This window comes from Nannizzia gypsea, genomic scaffold (assembly GCF_000150975.2).
Source record: "Nannizzia gypsea CBS 118893 supercont1.1 genomic scaffold, whole genome shotgun sequence".
NCBI lineage: Eukaryota > Fungi > Ascomycota > Eurotiomycetes > Onygenales > Arthrodermataceae > Nannizzia > Nannizzia gypsea.
In genome coordinates this window covers 1,103,298-1,122,906 of record NW_003345201.1, presented here as the reverse complement: position 1 = coordinate 1,122,906, position 19,609 = coordinate 1,103,298, and the positions used below count along the sequence as shown (strand labels likewise).

The 19,609-nt window shown below is 48.1% G+C and overlaps 5 protein-coding genes across 5 annotated transcripts; 2 read left to right on the top strand and 3 right to left on the bottom strand.

The window, feature by feature from the left end:
- Positions 1–2,269: 2,269 nt before the first annotated feature.
- MGYG_00402 (1,3-beta-glucan synthase component GLS2) lies at positions 2,270–8,162 on the top strand (the record flags this gene model as incomplete). Its single annotated transcript, XM_003176267.1, has 3 exons — positions 2,270–2,448; positions 2,539–7,818; positions 7,877–8,162. 3 exons carry the CDS (start codon positions 2,270–2,272, stop codon positions 8,160–8,162), a joined length of 5,745 nt encoding a protein of 1,914 aa, XP_003176315.1.
- Positions 8,163–9,375: 1,213 nt separating this feature from the next.
- On the bottom strand, positions 9,376–9,836 carry MGYG_00401 (hypothetical protein; the record flags this gene model as incomplete). The annotated part of the gene is made up of 2 exons (XM_003176266.1): positions 9,376–9,616; positions 9,673–9,836. 2 exons carry the CDS (start codon positions 9,834–9,836, stop codon positions 9,376–9,378), a joined length of 405 nt encoding a protein of 134 aa, XP_003176314.1.
- A 3,124-nt stretch (positions 9,837–12,960) lies between these two features.
- Positions 12,961–14,678, bottom strand: MGYG_00400 (serine palmitoyltransferase 1; the record flags this gene model as incomplete). Its single annotated transcript, XM_003176265.1, has 4 exons — positions 12,961–13,644; positions 13,703–14,213; positions 14,270–14,370; positions 14,448–14,678. 4 exons carry the CDS (start codon positions 14,676–14,678, stop codon positions 12,961–12,963), a joined length of 1,527 nt encoding a protein of 508 aa, XP_003176313.1.
- Positions 14,679–15,212: 534 nt separating this feature from the next.
- Positions 15,213–16,117, top strand: MGYG_00399 (hypothetical protein; the record flags this gene model as incomplete). The annotated part of the gene is made up of 2 exons (XM_003176264.1): positions 15,213–15,233; positions 15,290–16,117. The coding sequence occupies 2 exons, from the start codon at positions 15,213–15,215 to the stop codon at positions 16,115–16,117; spliced, it is 849 nt and encodes a 282-aa protein (XP_003176312.1).
- Positions 16,118–16,291: 174 nt separating this feature from the next.
- On the bottom strand, positions 16,292–18,008 carry MGYG_00398 (chromate transporter; the record flags this gene model as incomplete). Its single annotated transcript, XM_003176263.1, has 4 exons — positions 16,292–16,567; positions 16,658–17,159; positions 17,247–17,368; positions 17,478–18,008. The coding sequence occupies 4 exons, from the start codon at positions 18,006–18,008 to the stop codon at positions 16,292–16,294; spliced, it is 1,431 nt and encodes a 476-aa protein (XP_003176311.1).
- Positions 18,009–19,609: the final 1,601 nt, after the last annotated feature.

The window sequence follows — 19,609 nt, the reverse complement described above, 5'->3', positions numbered from 1 at the left end:
ACGAGAGGCTGAACAAAGACACCGACAAGGACATCGAGAGGATCGAGACATCAAGAGGATCGAGACGTTGAGGGATCAGGCCGGACTGGCTCCCTGACGCTGACGAGGAGACGGCGATGGGCGGACTCTCGCGGATCCGGTCGATTTTATACTATTTTATACTTGTGCAGAGACGACTTGAATTTCTGCAAGAAACCACTACTGCAGCACCGCCACAGACTGGAGACGCGATGGAGACCGTGAACCACAGTGGCAAAGAGCAAAAAAAAAGAGAGCCAGAGGGAGAAGAAGAAAAAGCGTGAGACGCCCCTTCCCAAGCCTTGAAATGTCAAACACCCCACCTCATCCCTGGGATTGTGAGACACCGATGGAGGGCCCATACAGCATGATTCGAACGGGCATGAGGGCGGGTTCCAGGGTGACACGGAACGAGAGGTACATTACGGCATAAGTATTTTACGGGCCATGGTCCAACCAGGACCCTCTCCCGAGTCGAAGGATGGGTAAGCATCAGACGCAGGAGGGACGATTGATTGAGAGAAAGGAGGGAGTGGACGAAGAAAAAAAAAAGAAAGAAAAAACAAACCAGGAGCAGCAGGCAAGATCTGGCGGTGGGCCGATGCACCGCAATCTCCAGTGATATACCCTCATCTCTGAGGGAGGTTGGAATGCCCTGATTGATTCCCAGGCTGAACCAGGTGGCGAGTCAACTGGACGAGCCAGTTCAGCGTGGTACAACTGGCCATCTGAATCAGTTCGTCCACGTTTAGGGAACTATTTAACCAGTAGACTATTAACTAGTAGAGGGCCCTACTCCCCCCGTACCGCTGAACTAGTCTCAAGGGTCTCAAGTCTGCGAGACCTTGAGGTGGTGCTGGTTGGTCTTCCCGAAGCGCCCGGCGGCCCTGTTTTCCCTCCTTCGCCCCTGGCAGGGGGGTTGGGAGCATGTTTGGACTGGGCTGGCCTTCACCAGCCTCGCCCGCGACCGGTGGCCTGCGCCATCCCAAGGAAATCATCCAGGAGGAGCCTGTGGGCCCCAGGGGGAAAAAACCCATCTCTATCCAAAGGGAAAGAGGCCCAGGAAGGCTTGCCAGGAGAGCTAAGGGGGCCGCCATCTGGGTTGGCCGGGGATCCCTCGCCCCTGTATCACCAGCCGCGTACTGGAATTTCCGTTACATTACATCAAGTTGTGCTATTGATAAAGTGTAATTTACGGTAATACAGAGATATCGTATCACCAATACGCAATAAACAAGCATACGTGCACGATTAGATCGAGGGAAAAAAGCGCCAACTTGTAATTTTGCCTTTTTTCTTCCCTTCTTTTCTTCTTTCTCCCTGTGAAATTCGGTCAATTGACGCTGTGGAAGCTGGACAAATCGATTCTTTTCTTCTTGCTGAGGCCTTTTTTCTTCTTTTGGTTGTCTATCAGGCACGACTCCGTAAAGAAGCAGCAGCAGCAGCAGAAGCCATCAAGCCATCATATCGTCTGAAGAAAAAGAAGCAAAGCGCGAGAAGCAGAGACGAGGACGGAGTACGGAGTAAGCCAGCAGCGAGGAATATTAAATCTCCTGCAGGCTGATCGTCGACACGTCAAATCTCCTGCTTTTCCTCTCTATCGTCACCTATTTTTTTTGCTTCTTTTCTTTTCTTATTCCTTGTCTTCCTTTTGCCGCCCTTTTCTTCCCTTTTCTCTCTTTCGCTCCCTTTCTCGACTCTACCTCGACCTCGACCTCCTCCTCTACTTCTCTCGCACCAAAGTCACTCCTTGTGTGCTTACACTCTTTTCTTCTTCTTCTTCCTCTCTCTGCTGGCTGGAAGAGTGAGTGTCGACTGCTCGCTCGGGTTGTTCGTTCTTGCTACTAAGTAAACGGAAAAGAAAATAACACTCGAAAAAGACGCCTCGATAAGAAGAGAGAGACAGAAACCAACATCGAACATTTTCACGACCTCATAAAAGAAGACGCGAAGACATAGAGGAAAGACGTCAGAGAAACGATTCTTCACGGTCAATCGCTTGTTTAGACTCGGTTGCTTAGGGTTCTTTTTTTTTCTACTGGTTAACTAGCGGGATTGTTTCACTTGCACTCTCACGATTGTCACGTCACGACTGCATCCTCCAACGCCCACAAAGAACATCAAGTCAACTGCATGGATTCGTGTTAAGGTGAGTACTTGTCCTTTTGTACCTGGTGTATCTTGATAAAGCAAGAGAGGCCCTGGGACTGACTCCTGTTAGTGATTGCGTGAATCGACAGACCATCGCACGATGTCCGGCCACCCGCACCCCCAGGGGGGCCAGCAGGACCACTACGACGATGGCTACAATGGCCACGGACAAGGTCACGGTGACTCCTACTACCAGGACCAGAACGGAGGCGGATACTACGATCAATATGATTACCCCCAGGGCCAGCACCAGCAGGGTGATGGCTACTATGACAGAGCGTAAGGACATCCTCCCACCATGAATCCCAAGTTATCCCTCCCCCAATTTTGAATTAGTCGGGTCATTAATTGAAATGGCGTTGCTCCAAGTGATTACTACAGTGGCGATTCTCAGCAGTATCCCCAGGATGGCTACTATGACAACCAGCAGCAGTACTACCAGGATGACTACTACGACAACCAGTACTATGACCAGGGAGCGGGAGACCACAACCAGGGCCGTGGAAGGCGTCGTCCACACGACTCTGAGGAAGACTCAGAGACCTTCAGTGACTTTACCATGAGATCTGATGCCCGTGGTGGCGATGGTGAGTACTATGGTCGTGGTGATGAACGGTACAACAGTTACAGCGAGAGCCAGATGGGTGGCCGAGGATATCGACCTCCATCCTCCCAGATCTCCTACGGAAACCGATCTTCTGGAGCTGCCACTCCCATCTACGGAACTGATGCTCTCCCCATGGGCCAACGATCCCGCGAGCCTTATCCAGCGTGGACCTCTGATGCTCAGATTCCGCTCTCCAAGGAGGAGATTGAAGAGATCTTCTTGGACTTGGTCAACAAGTTTGGCTTCCAGCGTGACAGCATGCGTAACATGTACGATCACTTCATGGTACAGCTTGACTCTCGAGCCTCTCGTATGACTCCCAACCAGGCTCTGCTCTCCCTCCACGCCGATTACATTGGCGGTGAAAATGCCAATTACCGTCGTTGGTACTTCGCTGCCCACCTTGATCTCGACGACGCCGTTGGATTTGCCAACATGAAACTCGGAAAGACCAACAGACGTACCCGCAAGGCCAGAAAGGCCGCTAAGAAGAAGGCAGGAGAGGAACAGAAGGACGAGGCAGAGACGCTCGAGTCTCTAGAAGGCGATAACAGTCTCGAGGCTGCTGAGTACAGATGGAAGACCAGGATGAACCGCATGTCTCAACATGACAGAGCACGCCAAATTGCCTTGTACCTGCTCTGCTGGGGTGAAGCTAACCAGACCAGATTCATGCCAGAGTGTCTCTGCTTCATCTTCAAGTGTGCTGACGACTATCTCCGATCTCCCGAGTGTCAGAACCGTGTTGAGCCTGTTCCAGAGTTCACTTACCTTAACGAGATCATCACCCCGCTGTACCAGTACTGTCGTGACCAAGGATATGAGATCGTTGATGGCAAGTATGTCCGCCGTGAACGTGATCACGCTCAGATTGTCGGATATGACGACTGCAACCAGCTCTTTTGGTATCCAGAGGGAATTGAGCGTATCGTCCTCGAAGACAAGACCCGTCTTGTTGACGTTCCTCCGGCTGAACGATGGAGCAAACTCAAGGATGTCAACTGGAAGAAGTGCTTCTTCAAGACCTACAAGGAAACTCGCTCTTGGTTCCACATGATGGTCAACTTCAACCGTATCTGGATCATCCACGTCACTGCTTACTGGTTCTACACTGCCTACAACTCTCAGACTCTATACACCCCCAATTATACTCAGGAGGGTAACGAATCTCCTCCTGCTGCTTACATCTGGTCTGCTGTTGGTGTTGGTGGTGCTATTGCTGCCTTCATCAACGTCTGGGCCACCCTCGCCGAATGGTGCTATGTTCCTCGCCAATGGGCTGGTGCACAGCATTTGTCGAAGCGTCTTCTCTTCTTGCTGGCTGTGTTCGCTGTCAATCTCGGCCCTAGCGTTTACGTCTTCTTCATCAGTAAGGATGGAAAGGATAAGATTGCTCTCGCCCTTGGAATTGCTCAGTTCTTCATTGCCTTGATCACCTTCGTCTTCTTCTCGGTCATGCCGCTCGGTGGTCTCTTCGGAAGTTACCTAAAGCGAAACTCCCGCCAGTACGTTGCCAGTCAGACATTCACTGCCAGTTATCCTCGTCTCAAGGGCAATGACCGATGGATGTCATACGGATTGTGGGTTTGCGTTTTCGGAGCTAAGCTAGGAGAGTCCTATGTCTTCCTGACTCTTTCGCTCAAAGATCCAATTCGAATTCTGTCCAACACCAAGATTGGTATCTGTTATGGCGATGCGATCTTGGGTGATATTCTTTGCAAGCAGCAGCCAAAGATCCTTCTCGGACTCATGTTCTTCACTGATCTAGTCCTCTTTTTCTTGGATACTTACTTGTGGTACATTATCCTCAACGCAATCTTCTCCGTTGCCAGATCTTTTTACCTTGGTGTTTCCATATGGACTCCCTGGAGAAATATCTTCTCTCGTCTGCCCAAGCGTATCTACTCCAAGGTTCTTGCTACCACAGACATGGAAATCAAGTACAAGCCCAAAGTTCTGATCTCTCAGGTGTGGAACGCAGTTGTCATCTCTATGTACCGTGAGCATCTCCTGGCTATCGACCACGTTCAAAAGCTCCTCTATCATCAGGTTCCATCTGAGCAGGAAGGAAAGCGCACCCTTCGTGCACCAACTTTCTTCGTCTCCCAGGAAGATCACTCCTTCAAGACCGAGTTCTTCCCGCCTCTTAGCGAAGCTGAACGTCGTATCTCCTTCTTTGCTCAGTCTCTGTCCACTCCAATTCCTGAGCCAGTACCTGTCGACAACATGCCAACTTTCACTGTCCTGATCCCCCACTACAGCGAGAAGATCCTCTTGTCCCTGCGTGAGATTATTCGTGAAGATGAGCCATACTCCCGTGTCACTCTATTGGAATACCTCAAACAGCTTCACCCACACGAATGGGACTGCTTCGTCAAGGATACCAAGATTCTGGCCGATGAGACCTCCCAGTTCAACGGAGACGATGAGAAGAATGCAAAGGATGCTCAGAAGAGCAAGATCAATGACCTTCCATTCTACTGCATCGGTTTCAAGTCTGCTGCTCCCGAGTATACCCTTCGTACCCGTATCTGGGCTTCGCTCCGCTCTCAGACTCTGTACCGTACTATTTCTGGGTTTATGAACTACAGCCGTGCCATTAAGTTGCTCTACCGTGTTGAAAACCCTGAAGTTGTCCAAATGTTTGGCGGTAACTCTGACAAATTGGAACGTGAATTGGAACGCATGGCTCGCCGCAAGTTCAAGATTTGTGTTTCTATGCAGCGATTCGCCAAGTTCAACAAAGAGGAACGTGAAAACACTGAATTCTTGCTTCGTGCTTACCCCGACCTTCAGATCGCTTATCTTGACGAAGAGCCCCCAGCGAACGAGGGTGAGGAGCCCCGTCTGTTCTCTGCCCTTATCGACGGACACTCTGAAATCTTGGAGAATGGCCTTCGACGACCAAAGTTCAGAGTTCAGCTCTCTGGTAACCCTATTCTTGGTGACGGAAAGTCTGACAACCAGAATCACGCTATCATCTTCCACCGTGGTGAATACATCCAGCTTGTCGACGCCAACCAGGACAACTATTTGGAAGAATGCTTGAAGATTCGAAGTGTGCTTGCTGAATTCGAGGAAATGACTACCGAGAACATCTCCCCATACACCCCCGGACTTCCACCAGTCAACTTTGACCCCGTTGCCATTCTTGGAGCTCGTGAATACATTTTCTCTGAGAACATTGGTATCCTCGGTGACGTTGCTGCCGGAAAGGAACAGACATTCGGTACTCTCTTCGCTCGTACTCTTGCTCAGATTGGTGGCAAGCTCCATTACGGACATCCTGATTTCCTTAACGCTATCTTCATGTGTACCCGTGGCGGTGTCTCCAAGGCTCAAAAGGGTCTACATCTTAATGAGGATATTTATATCGGTATGAATGCTTTGCTTCGTGGTGGTCGTATCAAGCACTGCGAATACTACCAGTGTGGTAAGGGTCGTGATCTTGGATTTGGCTCTATTCTTAACTTTACCACCAAGATCGGAACTGGTATGGGTGAGCAGATGCTTTCTCGTGAATACTACTACCTTGGAACTCAACTGCCGCTCGACAGATTCTTGTCCTTCTTCTACGCCCATCCTGGTTTCCACATCAACAACATCTTCATTATTTTGTCTGTGCAACTGTTCATGATCTGTCTTATCAACCTCGGAGCCTTGAAGCATGAGACTATTCTTTGCCAAGTTAAGAAGGGTGTTCCAATTACCGACGCACTGCTGCCAACTGGATGTGCTGATCTCAACCCTATCAAGGACTGGGTCAACCGTTGTATCTTGTCTATTTGTATCGTTTTCCTACTGTCCTTCTTGCCGCTAGTTGTTCAAGAATTGACTGAGCGTGGTTTTTGGAGAGCTGCTACCCGTTTGGCTAAGCATTTCGGATCCTTCTCTCCGCTATTCGAAGTGTTCGTGTGTCAGATCTATGCCAACTCTCTTCACAACAACTTGTCGTTCGGTGGTGCCCGATATATTGGTACTGGTCGTGGTTTTGCTACCGCCCGTATTCCGTTCGGTATTCTTTACTCGCGTTTCGCCGGTCCGTCAATCTACCTTGGTGCACGATCACTGATGATGCTTTTGTTCGCAACTGCTACCGTCTGGTTGCCTGGCTTGTTGTACTTCTGGGTATCTCTTCTTGCTCTCTGCATCTCACCCTTCCTCTTCAACCCTCACCAGTTCTCCTGGAATGACTTCTTCATTGACTACCGTGACTACTTGAGATGGCTGTCTCGTGGTAACTCGCGTTCCCATGCCTCGTCTTGGATCGCCTATTGCCGTCTATCACGTACCCGAATCACTGGTTACAAGCGAAAGGTCCTTGGTTCGCCATCTCAGAAGCTGTCTGGTGATATCCCACGAGCCAAGTTCTCCAACATCTTCTTCAGTGAAATTGTTGGTCCATTGGTACTTGTTGCCGTGACTCTCATTCCGTACCTCTTTATCAACGCTCAAACTGGTGTTCGAAAGGAGAACAACCCTGATGCTAAGAAGATTGAAGCAACCAACTCCCTTATCCGAGTTGGTCTTGTCGCTCTGGGCCCCATTGCACTCAATGCAGGTGTCGCTATTGCTATGTTCGGCATGGCCTGCTGTATGGGACCAGTCCTCAGCATGTGCTGCAAGAAATTCGGTGCTGTCCTAGCTGCCATTGCCCACGGATTCGCTGTTGTCGGCCTCCTCATCTTCTTCGAAGTCATGTTCTTCCTTGAGGGCTTCTCATTCAGCCGTACCCTTGCTGGAATGATTGCTGTCACTGCTATCCAGCGATTCGTCTTCAAGCTCATCATTGGTCTTGCTTTGACTAGAGAATTCCGACAAGATGATGCTAACATTGCCTGGTGGACTGGTAAATGGTACGGTATGGGTTGGCACTCTCTGTCTCAGCCCGGCCGTGAATTCCTTTGCAAGATCACTGAACTCGGCATGTTTGCTGCTGACTTTATCCTCGGCCATGTCATCTTGATTCTCATGCTTCCGGCCCTGTGTATTCCATACGTTGACAAGGGTCACTCCGTCATTCTCTTCTGGCTCAGACCAAGGTAAGCATATCCCTGCAACAGTTCTTAATGATTATATATATACTTACAATGTTTGTAGTCGTCAAATCCGCCCTCCAATCTACTCTCTCAAGCAGTCGAAGCTCCGCAAGCGTCGTGTCATCCGCTTTGCGATCCTATACTTCACCATGTTCTTCCTCTTTGCCATTGTTATCGCTGGCCCACTAATCATGAAGACTCTCAAGATCAGCCTCCCAGAAATCCCTCTGAAGCTGTCGCAGCCCAGCGGACTCAACAATAACGACACCAGCTCCAGCCTAACCGGAAAGCAAAGCGGTGGCGCTGCAGCGGAGAGCACTGACGGCGCCAAACTATTCCGCTTCTAAATGAACGAATAAAAAGCAGCCATCGATATCTTCACCTTTTCACGCCATTTCATCTCTCCAGGTCAGCCTTCAGCATGCCATCTACCGGTGGGGGTGTGCTGAACCAAAGCAAAAATACAAAACACTAAAAAAAGAAGAAAGAAACATGTTACGAACAAAGCTTGCCCGGGCTGTGGGCGAAAATAAACACCCCATTATGTACGGTATTTTCCTATCCTCTCTTATCTTGTTGTCTTTCCTGTTGCCTTTCGCATTTTGCATTTCTCACCACCTCTATAATGGAATGAAACGCTCTTGTGTGTTTTTACTTGTCTCCTTTCCCCCCCTCAAGATGCGGAGTTGGATTGTGTCAGTTTGCTATCTTTTCCCTTATCCCTTTCCACCCTCCTATTGATCAACCAACATACACTGTAGGCTTCTGGCCTTGTATTAGACTAATGTTCTATCTTCTAACATGTTACTGGGTGTCTGTTTTCTTCTTTCTCTTTCCTACTACCTTGAATAATACTCGTAATTCGAACAAAAACACTACATCTAGCTTTATGATATTCAGGACTCTCTTATTTTTATCTTATTTTTGCTTTCTCTCTATCGGTTGGTTGGTCAAATGTCGTAGCACCTGCATGAATGTTTGACAGCCGGTTAGTTGCTGGAAAGCCGTTTTCATGCTGCGGTCATACGGACCGAGATGCCGGTGTATCACTATCTGGTCTATCAGACGGCCCGTTCATCCGGCGTCTTTCTTCCGAGTTGGGGCAACCTTTTCTCAAACTACAACTATCATGTTTGCCAGTCTCAAAAAAGCCTTCAGGCCCACTTGCATTCCTACAGTGGCTTTTACTACCAGTGATACTATTGCGGCGTACGGAGTACATATTCTCTATCTTATCCCCGAAAACAGCAACATCAAGCGTCTCATAAATAAAACTATACCTTCCGGCAGATCCCAGCGCTACCTGGCCAAAGGCAGCCCCTCGAGAAGATCGGGTACTGTCAGCCTTTGCGATGGGCATGGCGAGGGTGGCAGCGCCGCTATAGAGCGTTTCAATGAGCATGGACTTCGTGCAGCCGATTAGACTCAATTGGTGGAAAAGGAGGTCTTGTGATTCGCGAAATGGAGAATAGGTACGGAGTAGAGATCGCTCTACAAATGATGAAACGAAGACTTTGCCTGTATTTATTATTCATATTAGCCTTGGACCCTTGGAATCGCTTAAGGCACGGGACACTCCTCTCCGCCCATCAACTGAGGCAATCGGCGAACCACATCCTCCCCCACAAGCCAAGTGCTTTCCGCATCCTCCTCCATTCTCTCCCCTTCTTCCCCCCGCTTCACTAACGCCCCGTCCGCCCCGACAGCCCACTGGCCCAAATCAATCTCATTGCCTTCTTCTTTTGCTCTAAAAATTTGTTTGTTTAGCTCTGCTACCATCGACGGGATGGCTTTCGACAGTCTAGTCTGGTGTTGAAAGTCCCAGGCAGCCTTAGCTCTTCTACCAGGACAACAAACCGCTGGTCCACGCGCTGGAGGCGGCCGATAGCCTGTACCCTGAGAGTTTCATTCGGCGGATAATCGAATAGGATTGCGTGGTGGCATAGATGCTGGAGGCTCAGACCTTCTCGGAGAAAGTTGTCGAGCATATCTGAATTGTCGGCCACGATCTGTCCGGCCATCTTCTTCGCCGAGTTATACTCGACAAATCTCCCATGAGTGTTTTAAAAACAAGATATAGACCTCTTGCTCCTTTTTTTGGCCCGGACGGTGGAGCCGGCCAATTGCTTGGACGGTTATATTGACGTTCTGTGCTGGCTCCACCAATATGATGGTGTTGCAATTGCCGTGCAAGTTAAGACCCACGTTGTTAAAAGGACATCGCAGTTGTATGTTGGATCAGTAGGTCTATCGTCGAATCTCGGTCCGTGGTGAAGCTTGAACCAGCTGGTCTCGCTCTTGTATGCTTGGCCAGGGAACAAGGTGAATATGGTGACCTTATCCTTATTTTTCAATACCCGATCGCAGACAAAGGGCAGCAGCTCTCTGAGCCGTGAGCCCCCGAAACTCCAGCTGCCCGAAGTAGTCCACTTTATGGGGGACTTCTGTCCTTGGGACTTTTTTCAGCTCGCGTCACCTTATCCTCCCGTAGGCTGTCAAAAGCCCTGCGGAAACCAATACTGATCGGGTCTGTATCCTGCTGACGTTGGATAGTGTCCAGTTCAATAGTTTCATTAAAGGCCTCATAGTTCTCCTTTCCTTGAATGAGCTCAGGTCTATCGAGATTGCTTTTGCTGCAATATAAAGTCTTTTGTGCAGCTAGGGGTAACTGATAAAAATCTCCTGCAAGAATAATATTAAGCCCGCTAAAACGAGTATTATTATTATTATTTGGGGAATATTAGATAGCAAGCCTGGTCGAGCTATAAAAGTTGCTGAACGTCAATCGTCAATTTCTCGTCAATAATTAGGTAGGAGATCCCAGTAAATTTTGCCTGCGCTTTTGTAAGTAGTACCGGAAAGCCAATCAGCTCTTCTATGGGCTTCCAAATCCTCAAGATGACTTCGACTTCTTCATTTCCTTGGTGTAGTCTCTCATTTCCGTGGTAATAATAGTATTTGTCTCTGCGATCAAATGTTTCATTTCCTTGAGGCCAGGGTATACGGTTGAAGGGTGTAGATGTGGAGAGTAGTTGCCACAACATGAATAAGGTAGAAATGCTGCATATTGAAGGTTGCACTTCACTGAGATCCTGCAGTGAATAGCTGACAGAATATTGAAGCGTAGCTCGTCCTTGCGTCATCGGTCAATGATTTAGTAGGCCTTTGACAGTCCCTTCAAGTCACTTAGGGACTCCTGACAGTCTCCTGCAGTTGTGTAAAAAGTACCGAAAAGTATGGACTTCCAAATCCTCAAGGTGACCGCTTTAGGCTCTGTTGCAATACATGGTAAAAGATAAGTTAATCACTTGGAGCATTGACTATGGTGCCATTTTCTGGAGTATCAGTTTGGGCTGTTCTTGTTGCTACTATCATGGAGTTGATGCTGTGAATAAAGTCTTAAGTAGAATGGAGATGTGGAAGCAATGTTTCTTAAGAGTGGATAAAAATATTAACCAAAGGTTATAAACATAGTACACTAGACAACCAACACACCCATGACTGCTTGAGGTTCGCTGAACAATTTTTTTGTACCGTGGTAGTTATCTGTTGGAATATTCCACTTCTAGCCACGACTCGCACTCATTACCCAAGGATACATAGATACCTTAGGGCATTAGGCCTTTTTTGTCCCTTGTGGTCCAACAGTATCTGAGTAAACCGACTTCGACTTCTTCGCCCCCATAATAGTTCTTCATCTCTGCAGCACAATCTCTCATCTCTATTGCAGTCTTTCTTAGCTCTTCGATGCAGCCCTTCATTTCTGTAGTGGTGTTCTTAATTTCTTCGATACAACCGTTTATTCCTGTCAAGTCTTCAGTTCAGTGACTTTGTGACTATAGAAATATTAATATGTTTCTATACAACCCTTATGTATATTGAATACTCACATTTTCTTATCTTTCCTCATGAAAGAGATTGATAGCCCCTTTTCTTTTGAGAAGGATATTCTAGTTTAAAGTAAGCCATTAGTATACTACCAATTAATAGGAGAGTGTGGGGGTAATATTACTTTGGAGAAAAGGGCTATAGCTCATAGATATGCAGTGCGACCAAAATCGCGCGAATGAGATAGAAGTATAGCATTTTAATGGTCTGGTAGGGCACTGCATTAGATAAGATTTCTAGCAGGATTTTTTGCACCGGAGAGAGGGTAGTTATGGGCTCTGCGCTTGGGGTGGTGGTTGGGGAGTTGAAGGGTATTTGGGAGAAGGACAAATTTTTCTATCTTGTTTACAAACAAGAAAGGGGGGTCTGTAGAAGCCTTCATCAGACTCTCTCCTCTATCAAGTGTGTGATGACAGAGGGAGGCAGGCACATTCTGGAGACAAAGTAAGGGCAATTGATGTTGGACCACAAAGGACTAAAAGGCCTGGTAATGGGTGCAAGTCGTAGCTAATAGAGTATTCCAACAGTTTATGCAGAGGTACAAACTGACGTAAGCTTCGAACAACCCGATATGCCCAGCCTAAAGAGATAATCTTAAAATGGTGGATGTGGAACGTGGATCGGGTTATGTTTAATTCTGATGAAGTAGAATGGTATCCGCCGTATTGTGAGTGAATACAAATGAAAGAAATATCGTGGAAACAAGATGGTCTGAAGGAAGAAGAGCGAAAAAAGGGTCGGAAGTTTTCGCTAAATAAAACGCCTGCTGTAGCCAAACATATTCTTGTTTACTCTTGTAACAGGTGTCAACCATAGGTATTAATTGGTATATTCATTATAGGAGAGCCTCTGCTAATACACATAGTAGATACTGGATATAGGGTATGAGGATATTACATGGGTATATTCAGCAACATACCAAGACAACCTGATCAGAGGCCTATATGGAAAGGGCGTTTGATTAGCCATATATCTCAAAGCCGAAGGGTATCAGTCAGTCAGAACATACATACTTGGAGCCATCGCCGTCCCTATTCTGTACATTTACACCATCAGGAGACCCAGAAAAGGCCAGTACATATCCACATTAGTCCATTTCGTTGATTAAAAATATATATGTAATATTTAGGAGAAAGTACAGTGAGCCCCAGTAACGGGGGAAGTTGCCTGTAGGATGACCATAGCGAAGGAGAAGCTAGATGTACAGTGATAATATTAAGGGGGTGGTAAAAGGATGTTTGTGTTCCGTGTCTAGATTCATCGCTTTTGTCGAAGGATCTTCGTGATAGCATGACGGATGATGATGCCTGCCTTCTCGATCTCCTTCTTGGACAAACCGGTAGTAATGCAGACCTTGAGTGCAGGGGCAGGAGGGAGATAGTTCTGTTTAGAGGCAGTCTCATCAGGGACAGGCTTGAGACGGGTGATAAGTACTCCGTTAGCCAGAGTCTCATCGACAATTTCCTGTAAGATGTGGTGCTGATCCTCGATGGTGAGGCGTTTGGACGAGACCACTTCGGGCTTGAGCACAAGCATCATGACGGGGTTCTCTGGAGAACTAGTGCAGTATACCCAGTCACTGCGAGGATCGAGTTGAGTCCACATGGTCTTGATGTTCTCTCGGAGTTGAACGATGAGCTCGGGACTATTGTGCAACAGCGTTATAGTCTCGCTTGCAGTCGTGGCTAACAGGGCAGTCAAGGCAGCAGAGAAGCAGTAGGCAGAGGCAGAGATACGCTGGTGGTTGACAATTTCCTTAGATCCGGCACAGAAGCCGCCGCCGCCAATGAACGCTCCAGACAAGGAGCCGATGATCATGTCAGCTTCTGCCGGGTCGACGTTCTGGTGCTCAGTGATACCACGGCCAGTACGGCCAAGCACACCAAAGGAGACACTCTCATCCAGGATAAGTCTGAACTTGTATCGAAGTTTCAACTCGACCTGCATACGTTAGCCATTGTCATAAATAGTATACCAAGAGAAAGAGTAGTAGACGTACGATCTTGGGCAAATCACACATGTCACCCTTATCCTGAAACAACCCCTCGGTGATGATAAATCTCCGGGTTAGCGGCTTCTTTGCCTGCTCCTTGGTAATTTTGCTCAAAACGCGTTCCAGGTCATCCATATCGTTATGCTCATACCATCTGACTGTGCTTCTCGAGATCTGAATACCTTTCCGAATAGCATGATTAACTCCCTTGTCGACAACAATGATATCACCACGCTTGGAAAATGCCGGAATAACACTGGAGATTGTCGAGAAGGCCTGAGAATAGATAATACAAGCAGGAGTACCGAGGAATGTAGCAACATCAGCCTCAGTCCGCATGTGCACGTCCTGAGTTCCATAGAATCCGGGAGGGCCACATGGTCCAACACCGTACGTTCGAACGGTCTGAATGGCTTTCTCTTTCAGAGCGTCATTTGCAACGAAGTTGTAGAAGTTGTATGATGCAAGGTTTGTAACAGTTCGTCCGTTTACAAGCTTAGATTTTGGACCGGTAGGACTAAAAACCAGTAAGCAATGAACAACACCTCGATGCATTCACAAGGACCGACTCACCCAGTAAGTACAACTCGTTTCTCAACATCTTCTTCGTCTTGTGTTGTCGGGGGTGTAACAAGAGGTTCCGGAGTCCAATCGTCTACCAAATCATCGATCTCCTACAAGGCACATCAACTCAGCAACCCGCCTGGAGACGAAGAAGCGAAGTAAAACAAAGGGAATAATAAACACATACCTCCTCTGAAAGAGGCACGAAGTCACGCTTGGTCGAGTACTTCGGTGCAAGAAGATATCTCACTGCGAACAGGAACAGGAAAAGCTCCACGGCCGAACGAACAGGGTCATTCTGATAACTTGACTTGATGTACCGGAGCACGATGGCTGAGCCGGGAACACGCTGGAACTGATCGGCTAGGACATGGAGGTATTCAAGGGTGATTCTTTGCGTCTCCTGAAGGTCCATCATGTCATTGTGTATCCCTTTGGTTCTTCGCTAGGCTGCAGATTTCCCTTATCGATTGGGTTGGAGATTTAGCAGGGAGTAGAAACGGAGGCGTCGGGAGGAGAGGGATGAAGGCTGGAGAAAGCGTCAATTAACGAGAGGGCGCTCCAACCGGCTTGGTATCGCGTTATAGGAAGTGATATAGGTCGACGACGAGCTCCTCGACGAGAGGCGGATGGAGGACGGAGGTGTTTTGCTCTCTCTCTCGCTCTCTCTTTGAGCTCGACTTTTTTCATTTTATTTTGATAAGTCGCAGGGAGGATCGAGATATCATCACGTGATATTAAGGGGCTTCCTGGTTAGAGTTTCGTAGCCTTGAGTGTTATTTGATTACTAATATTCTAGTTTGACATCAACAAAGGAGTTACCAATTAAGCCGATATTGAATAGGCACAGGCGATCAACTGCAGCGGGAAGTCAAGGGCGCCTGCGACATCCTCAGCGCTTGTCTGCTTTGCACGGAACACAGGGACGCTGCTTGTTTTATGTCACCTTCATATGGCCTCTGGACAAGAAAAGGTCAGTGTTGCACAAGACTAAACTACAACTGTTACCAACTGCCATCTATCTTCTAGAGCTCGGAGCGTGCCCTCCGTGTGAGAGAAAACAAGCGGAGGCACCGACTACGGCAGAGGGAGTATGTGGCAGACCTTGAGCGTCGCCTGGCTGAAGCCCGCGAGCAAGGCATCCAAGCGTCCAAGGAAGTGCAAGCAGCTGCCCGGAGGGTCGCCTGGGAAAACTCGCGCTTGCGGCAGATACTCCGTGACCGTGGTTTAGGCGACAATGCGATCAATGCCCTGGTGTATGATACGGACAAGTCCAAGCCTACCGAACAAGGATCGAGGCCAGAAGTAGTCGTGCAGCCTAAAGCCTCACTTTGCATAAGCCACTCTGATCAGACTACACCTCTTGGAATATCCCTGGCGAACCAAGGACATGTAGGGTTGACTCCCGACTTGCGACAGATATCCGCTAAAGAGCCTAGCGTCCTCTTGGAGAGTAACAAGTGTGCGTCAGGCGGTGCTTGTGCAATGCCTTCCTCTACCGACTGTCCGGGAGTATCACATTCACAGCCGACCTCTTGTGCAAATGAGCCACCTTCTGAGTGTGCTCCAACAGCTACACTTCCACCCTGTAGGCTCCTAACAATATTAGCTAACAACCCAAACACCGATGTCCATCAGATACCCCCAGTATCCAACAAGCAAAGCGATGATGACCATACCGGCGGGGTAGAATGTTCCCAGGCTCGTGAGATGCTGATGCGCTTTGCTACCTCAGAAGAAAAAATTGACCAGATTGCGGAAGCTCTGGAGAAAGGATGTGTTAAGGATAGCAAAAGCGGCGGTTGTCGAGTTAAGAACAATGCTATGTGGGAAGCACTGGAGCGCGTTTGGGAATAACTTTTCGTTTCCTCCAAGCATGATGCGTTTATATTCCGCAAACGAAGAGCTAAATCTACCCTCTCCTTCTCACTACCCTGCCAAATCATATATCAAGGTGCCTATATATCCTATCATTATCACCCCATGAAGCAAGTCTCCGGAAGGAGGGGTACTTTGCACACAATTATGGTCTTAATCCACAAACAAGAACTGTCCAGCAACGGCACCTATTATAACTAACAAGAGGGCAGTGTACTTGTTGCTAAACTTGTAAAGAGCTCCCAATGCCAGAACATAGAGGACTGCAGCAGGCCCTACCTGTGCTACCGCTCCGACCACCTCATCCATAGGCTTGCCCTTTATCCGATCTACAGAACCCTCCACACAAGCCTTCAGAAGCTGGGCCGCTATGACAGCTATTACCCCGATCACAGAGCCGCAAAGGCCATCAAAGAAACTAGCAAGAAACTAGGGAGAAGGCAAGGAATATTAGCAACTTGCAAGAGACCAAGTAATGACCGTATTGATGCCAAGATTGGGGACAGGAGGTTTACTTACCTTATTTCTCACTAGTTTCTCCAGCAGTCGGTGACCGGCGATAGTGAACACAAAACAAGGAAGGAATATTCCGATAGTGATGATAACGGCACCGGCAAAGGCCTTTCCCAGGGATCCATCTACATATCCACCCTGGAAACCAACAAACGTCGCAAAGATAACGAGTGGCGCGGGAAGGACGTTTCCAATAGCAATGCAGTCGATGAAGACTCTCTGTGGAAGCCAAGCTCCCAGGAGAACTGCTTCAACCTGTATGAATGGGATTGCCGTGTACGCACCACCAAATGACAACGCGCCAGCGACGAGTCCGAGGACAAAAAGATTGATGAGAGATGGTGTCCTGGCGATGCCTAGCGCGAGTGACACGGGCGAGGGTACCCCTCGGAAGACAACGTACAACGCATAGCCCACGTACTGTAGCGCGAAAAGGATGCCTGCCGGGATCCACCACCTTCGCGCAATTAGGGTGTAGATAATACCATACAGCCCAAGAGAGATGAATCTACGAAAGACGAGAATGATGTCAGTCTCAATATACCCAGAGCCAATTTTAAAGCAATGCACAAAAACAAGTGAGAAGATAACCAACATGTTGATTCGGAGAGCACTATTGATTGCGGTGCAGACTGCCGCCATGACGAGGAAAGGGTTTATTTTCTTATTCTGCTTCCGAACAGAGTGGTCCGCGATCTTGTGGGTTGCCCGCAGTATCTAAAACCAGAGGTTAGCACCATCATTATCCTCATCATGAGCAGAAGGCCTTCGGGTTACATCGCAATGTGCCGTGTAAGCAAAGAAACAGAAAGAAAAGGGTTGTTACCATAGCTGCCACTACCGGCTGGAGCGCCCGGAACGAAGCGTTGAAATATTTGTTCTCAAAGCCGGCCAGAGAATAGAGATAGCTGGCCAGAAGCATCAAAACGAGTCCCGGCAAGATGAACCCTATCCCTGCCACAATACCACCGATCCTGCCTCGTGATAAGCAACCAAAGAACATACACAGCTCTGCGGCTTCAGGACCTGGGAGGATCTGATAAACAGCGAAGACACGCTGAAAACGCGGCAAGGTTATCCATTTGTCCTGGAGTACCAACTTCTCCTTGATAAGGGCAATTTGGGCAACTGGACCACCCCAAGCGAACAGGCCGAAATGGTAAAAGAAGAACCAAAAGAGCGCCAGGTACGACATTCTAGGTACTGCAGAATTATCTTCCATTCCCTGGTCATCTAAGGGAGATGGAGAGTCGGCTTCGGTCATTATGGGGGGCGATTGGCTCTGGGACTCTTCGTCGGTGGTCTTGTTGATAGGGCTTGCCATAACTGGCTCCCGCAAGGAGGTATCAGTGGCCATGATGGGTGACAGATGAAAGAAGATAGTCTATGCTCTTCTTGTAGCAAAATCTAGATGTGGTAGGACATTCTCCCATTTACTATCCATGATCAGGGTGCGTCTTTTATATTAGACGTAGGCCTAGGACACCTCCCATCCTGTATAGATAGAAGGGACGGACCGGCGAGCTCTGATTCGCTCGTTTTTGGCCAATCAACTGCGCTTAAGGTTAAGACTTGGCATCCGACTGATTTGCTTGGCAAACTTTTATCCCGGAAAGAACCTTAACTTCCAAGGCTGAAAATATTCCCAACCTCGTCTCTCAACGTTTATCTATCGGTATATGCACTGAAAATTATTTTTATCGGTTATTTAGACAGCTATTCAACTTTCAAGATAGAAGCAGTAGAGCTGAACAAGCAGAACTGGCCTTGGGCGACAAATATCCATTGTAGAGCATCCTATGTGGGAAGTGCTCAACAGGAGCCACGAAGAAATCTTGGGAACCGCCAACTACCGCTATTTCAAAGATATGGCAAAAGCCCCTTCGTTAATGCTGGAGCTTGCGATCATACATTCTAATCTTACCAGATCAACACAATTGGGGTTCGAACCTTGTGTTGACTTTCAGTGTAACCTTTTATGTGCTTAAATATCAAGTTGGTCGGCTCTTGGCAATCCAACTGGCCCCTACGAGTATCAAGTTTAACTATACTCTAGCTTAGCCAACCTTATTACAACAGCACGCTAACTTTACCGACGTTTTTGCATCCGGATGGAGGAGGAAACAATATCAACAGTGCACCTCGGGCAGTTACAAGGCATATGTCCAGTGTGAGCAAGGGGTCAAGAAATATCATCTGGCCCTAGGCCGAGTCCAGAGTAGGCAGGCATACATCTCCCATAGACCGAGATCTCACATCACTTCTTAACTGGGGCTCATACTCTGGGCCTAATCTTAAGGGTATTAACATGTTATTTACTGGCTGTAATACCACATCAACGGCCGAAGAAGCCTCTTGAGATATCTGTAATGGTAACCAGCTTGATGCAGCCAGTTCTGCAGGAGCACATGATTGATATGGTAGACCATTAGTCTACTATTAAATAAGCTAAGCTAAAGTGTTAATATATTCCACTTTAGCTACCACTCGCACACATTACCCAAGGTATCCTGGAGCGGGCATTAGGCCTTTTTGTCCATTGTCATGTGATAATAGATACAGGATATGTGACATGGTGCTGGGCTTCGAAGAAAGACAACGATCACGTTGATGAAGCTAAAGATTGAACTCAGCTTTAATAGTGGACCAGGAGCTGGGATATAAGAAAATAAGGCACTTCGGACGCGTCATTGTAAAGCGGGTAGACGGGTAAGTAGCAACAAGAGCGGGATCCCGACTTTGGACCATCAAGGCGCGGAACTCCCAAGGCTGAGAGTCGACAGGCGAGCACGCTGTGTACCCATCAAGCAGACATGCAGACTGATGCTTCTTCTTAGTTCGTGCCTTGGTAACGATATCAAGCAAGTCTGGAATAACTGGTAAAGACAGAGAAAGCTTGGAGTAACGGGTCTGCCAGTCGAGTGAGTGACGCGCGGTTAAGTACGCTGTTTTGTCATC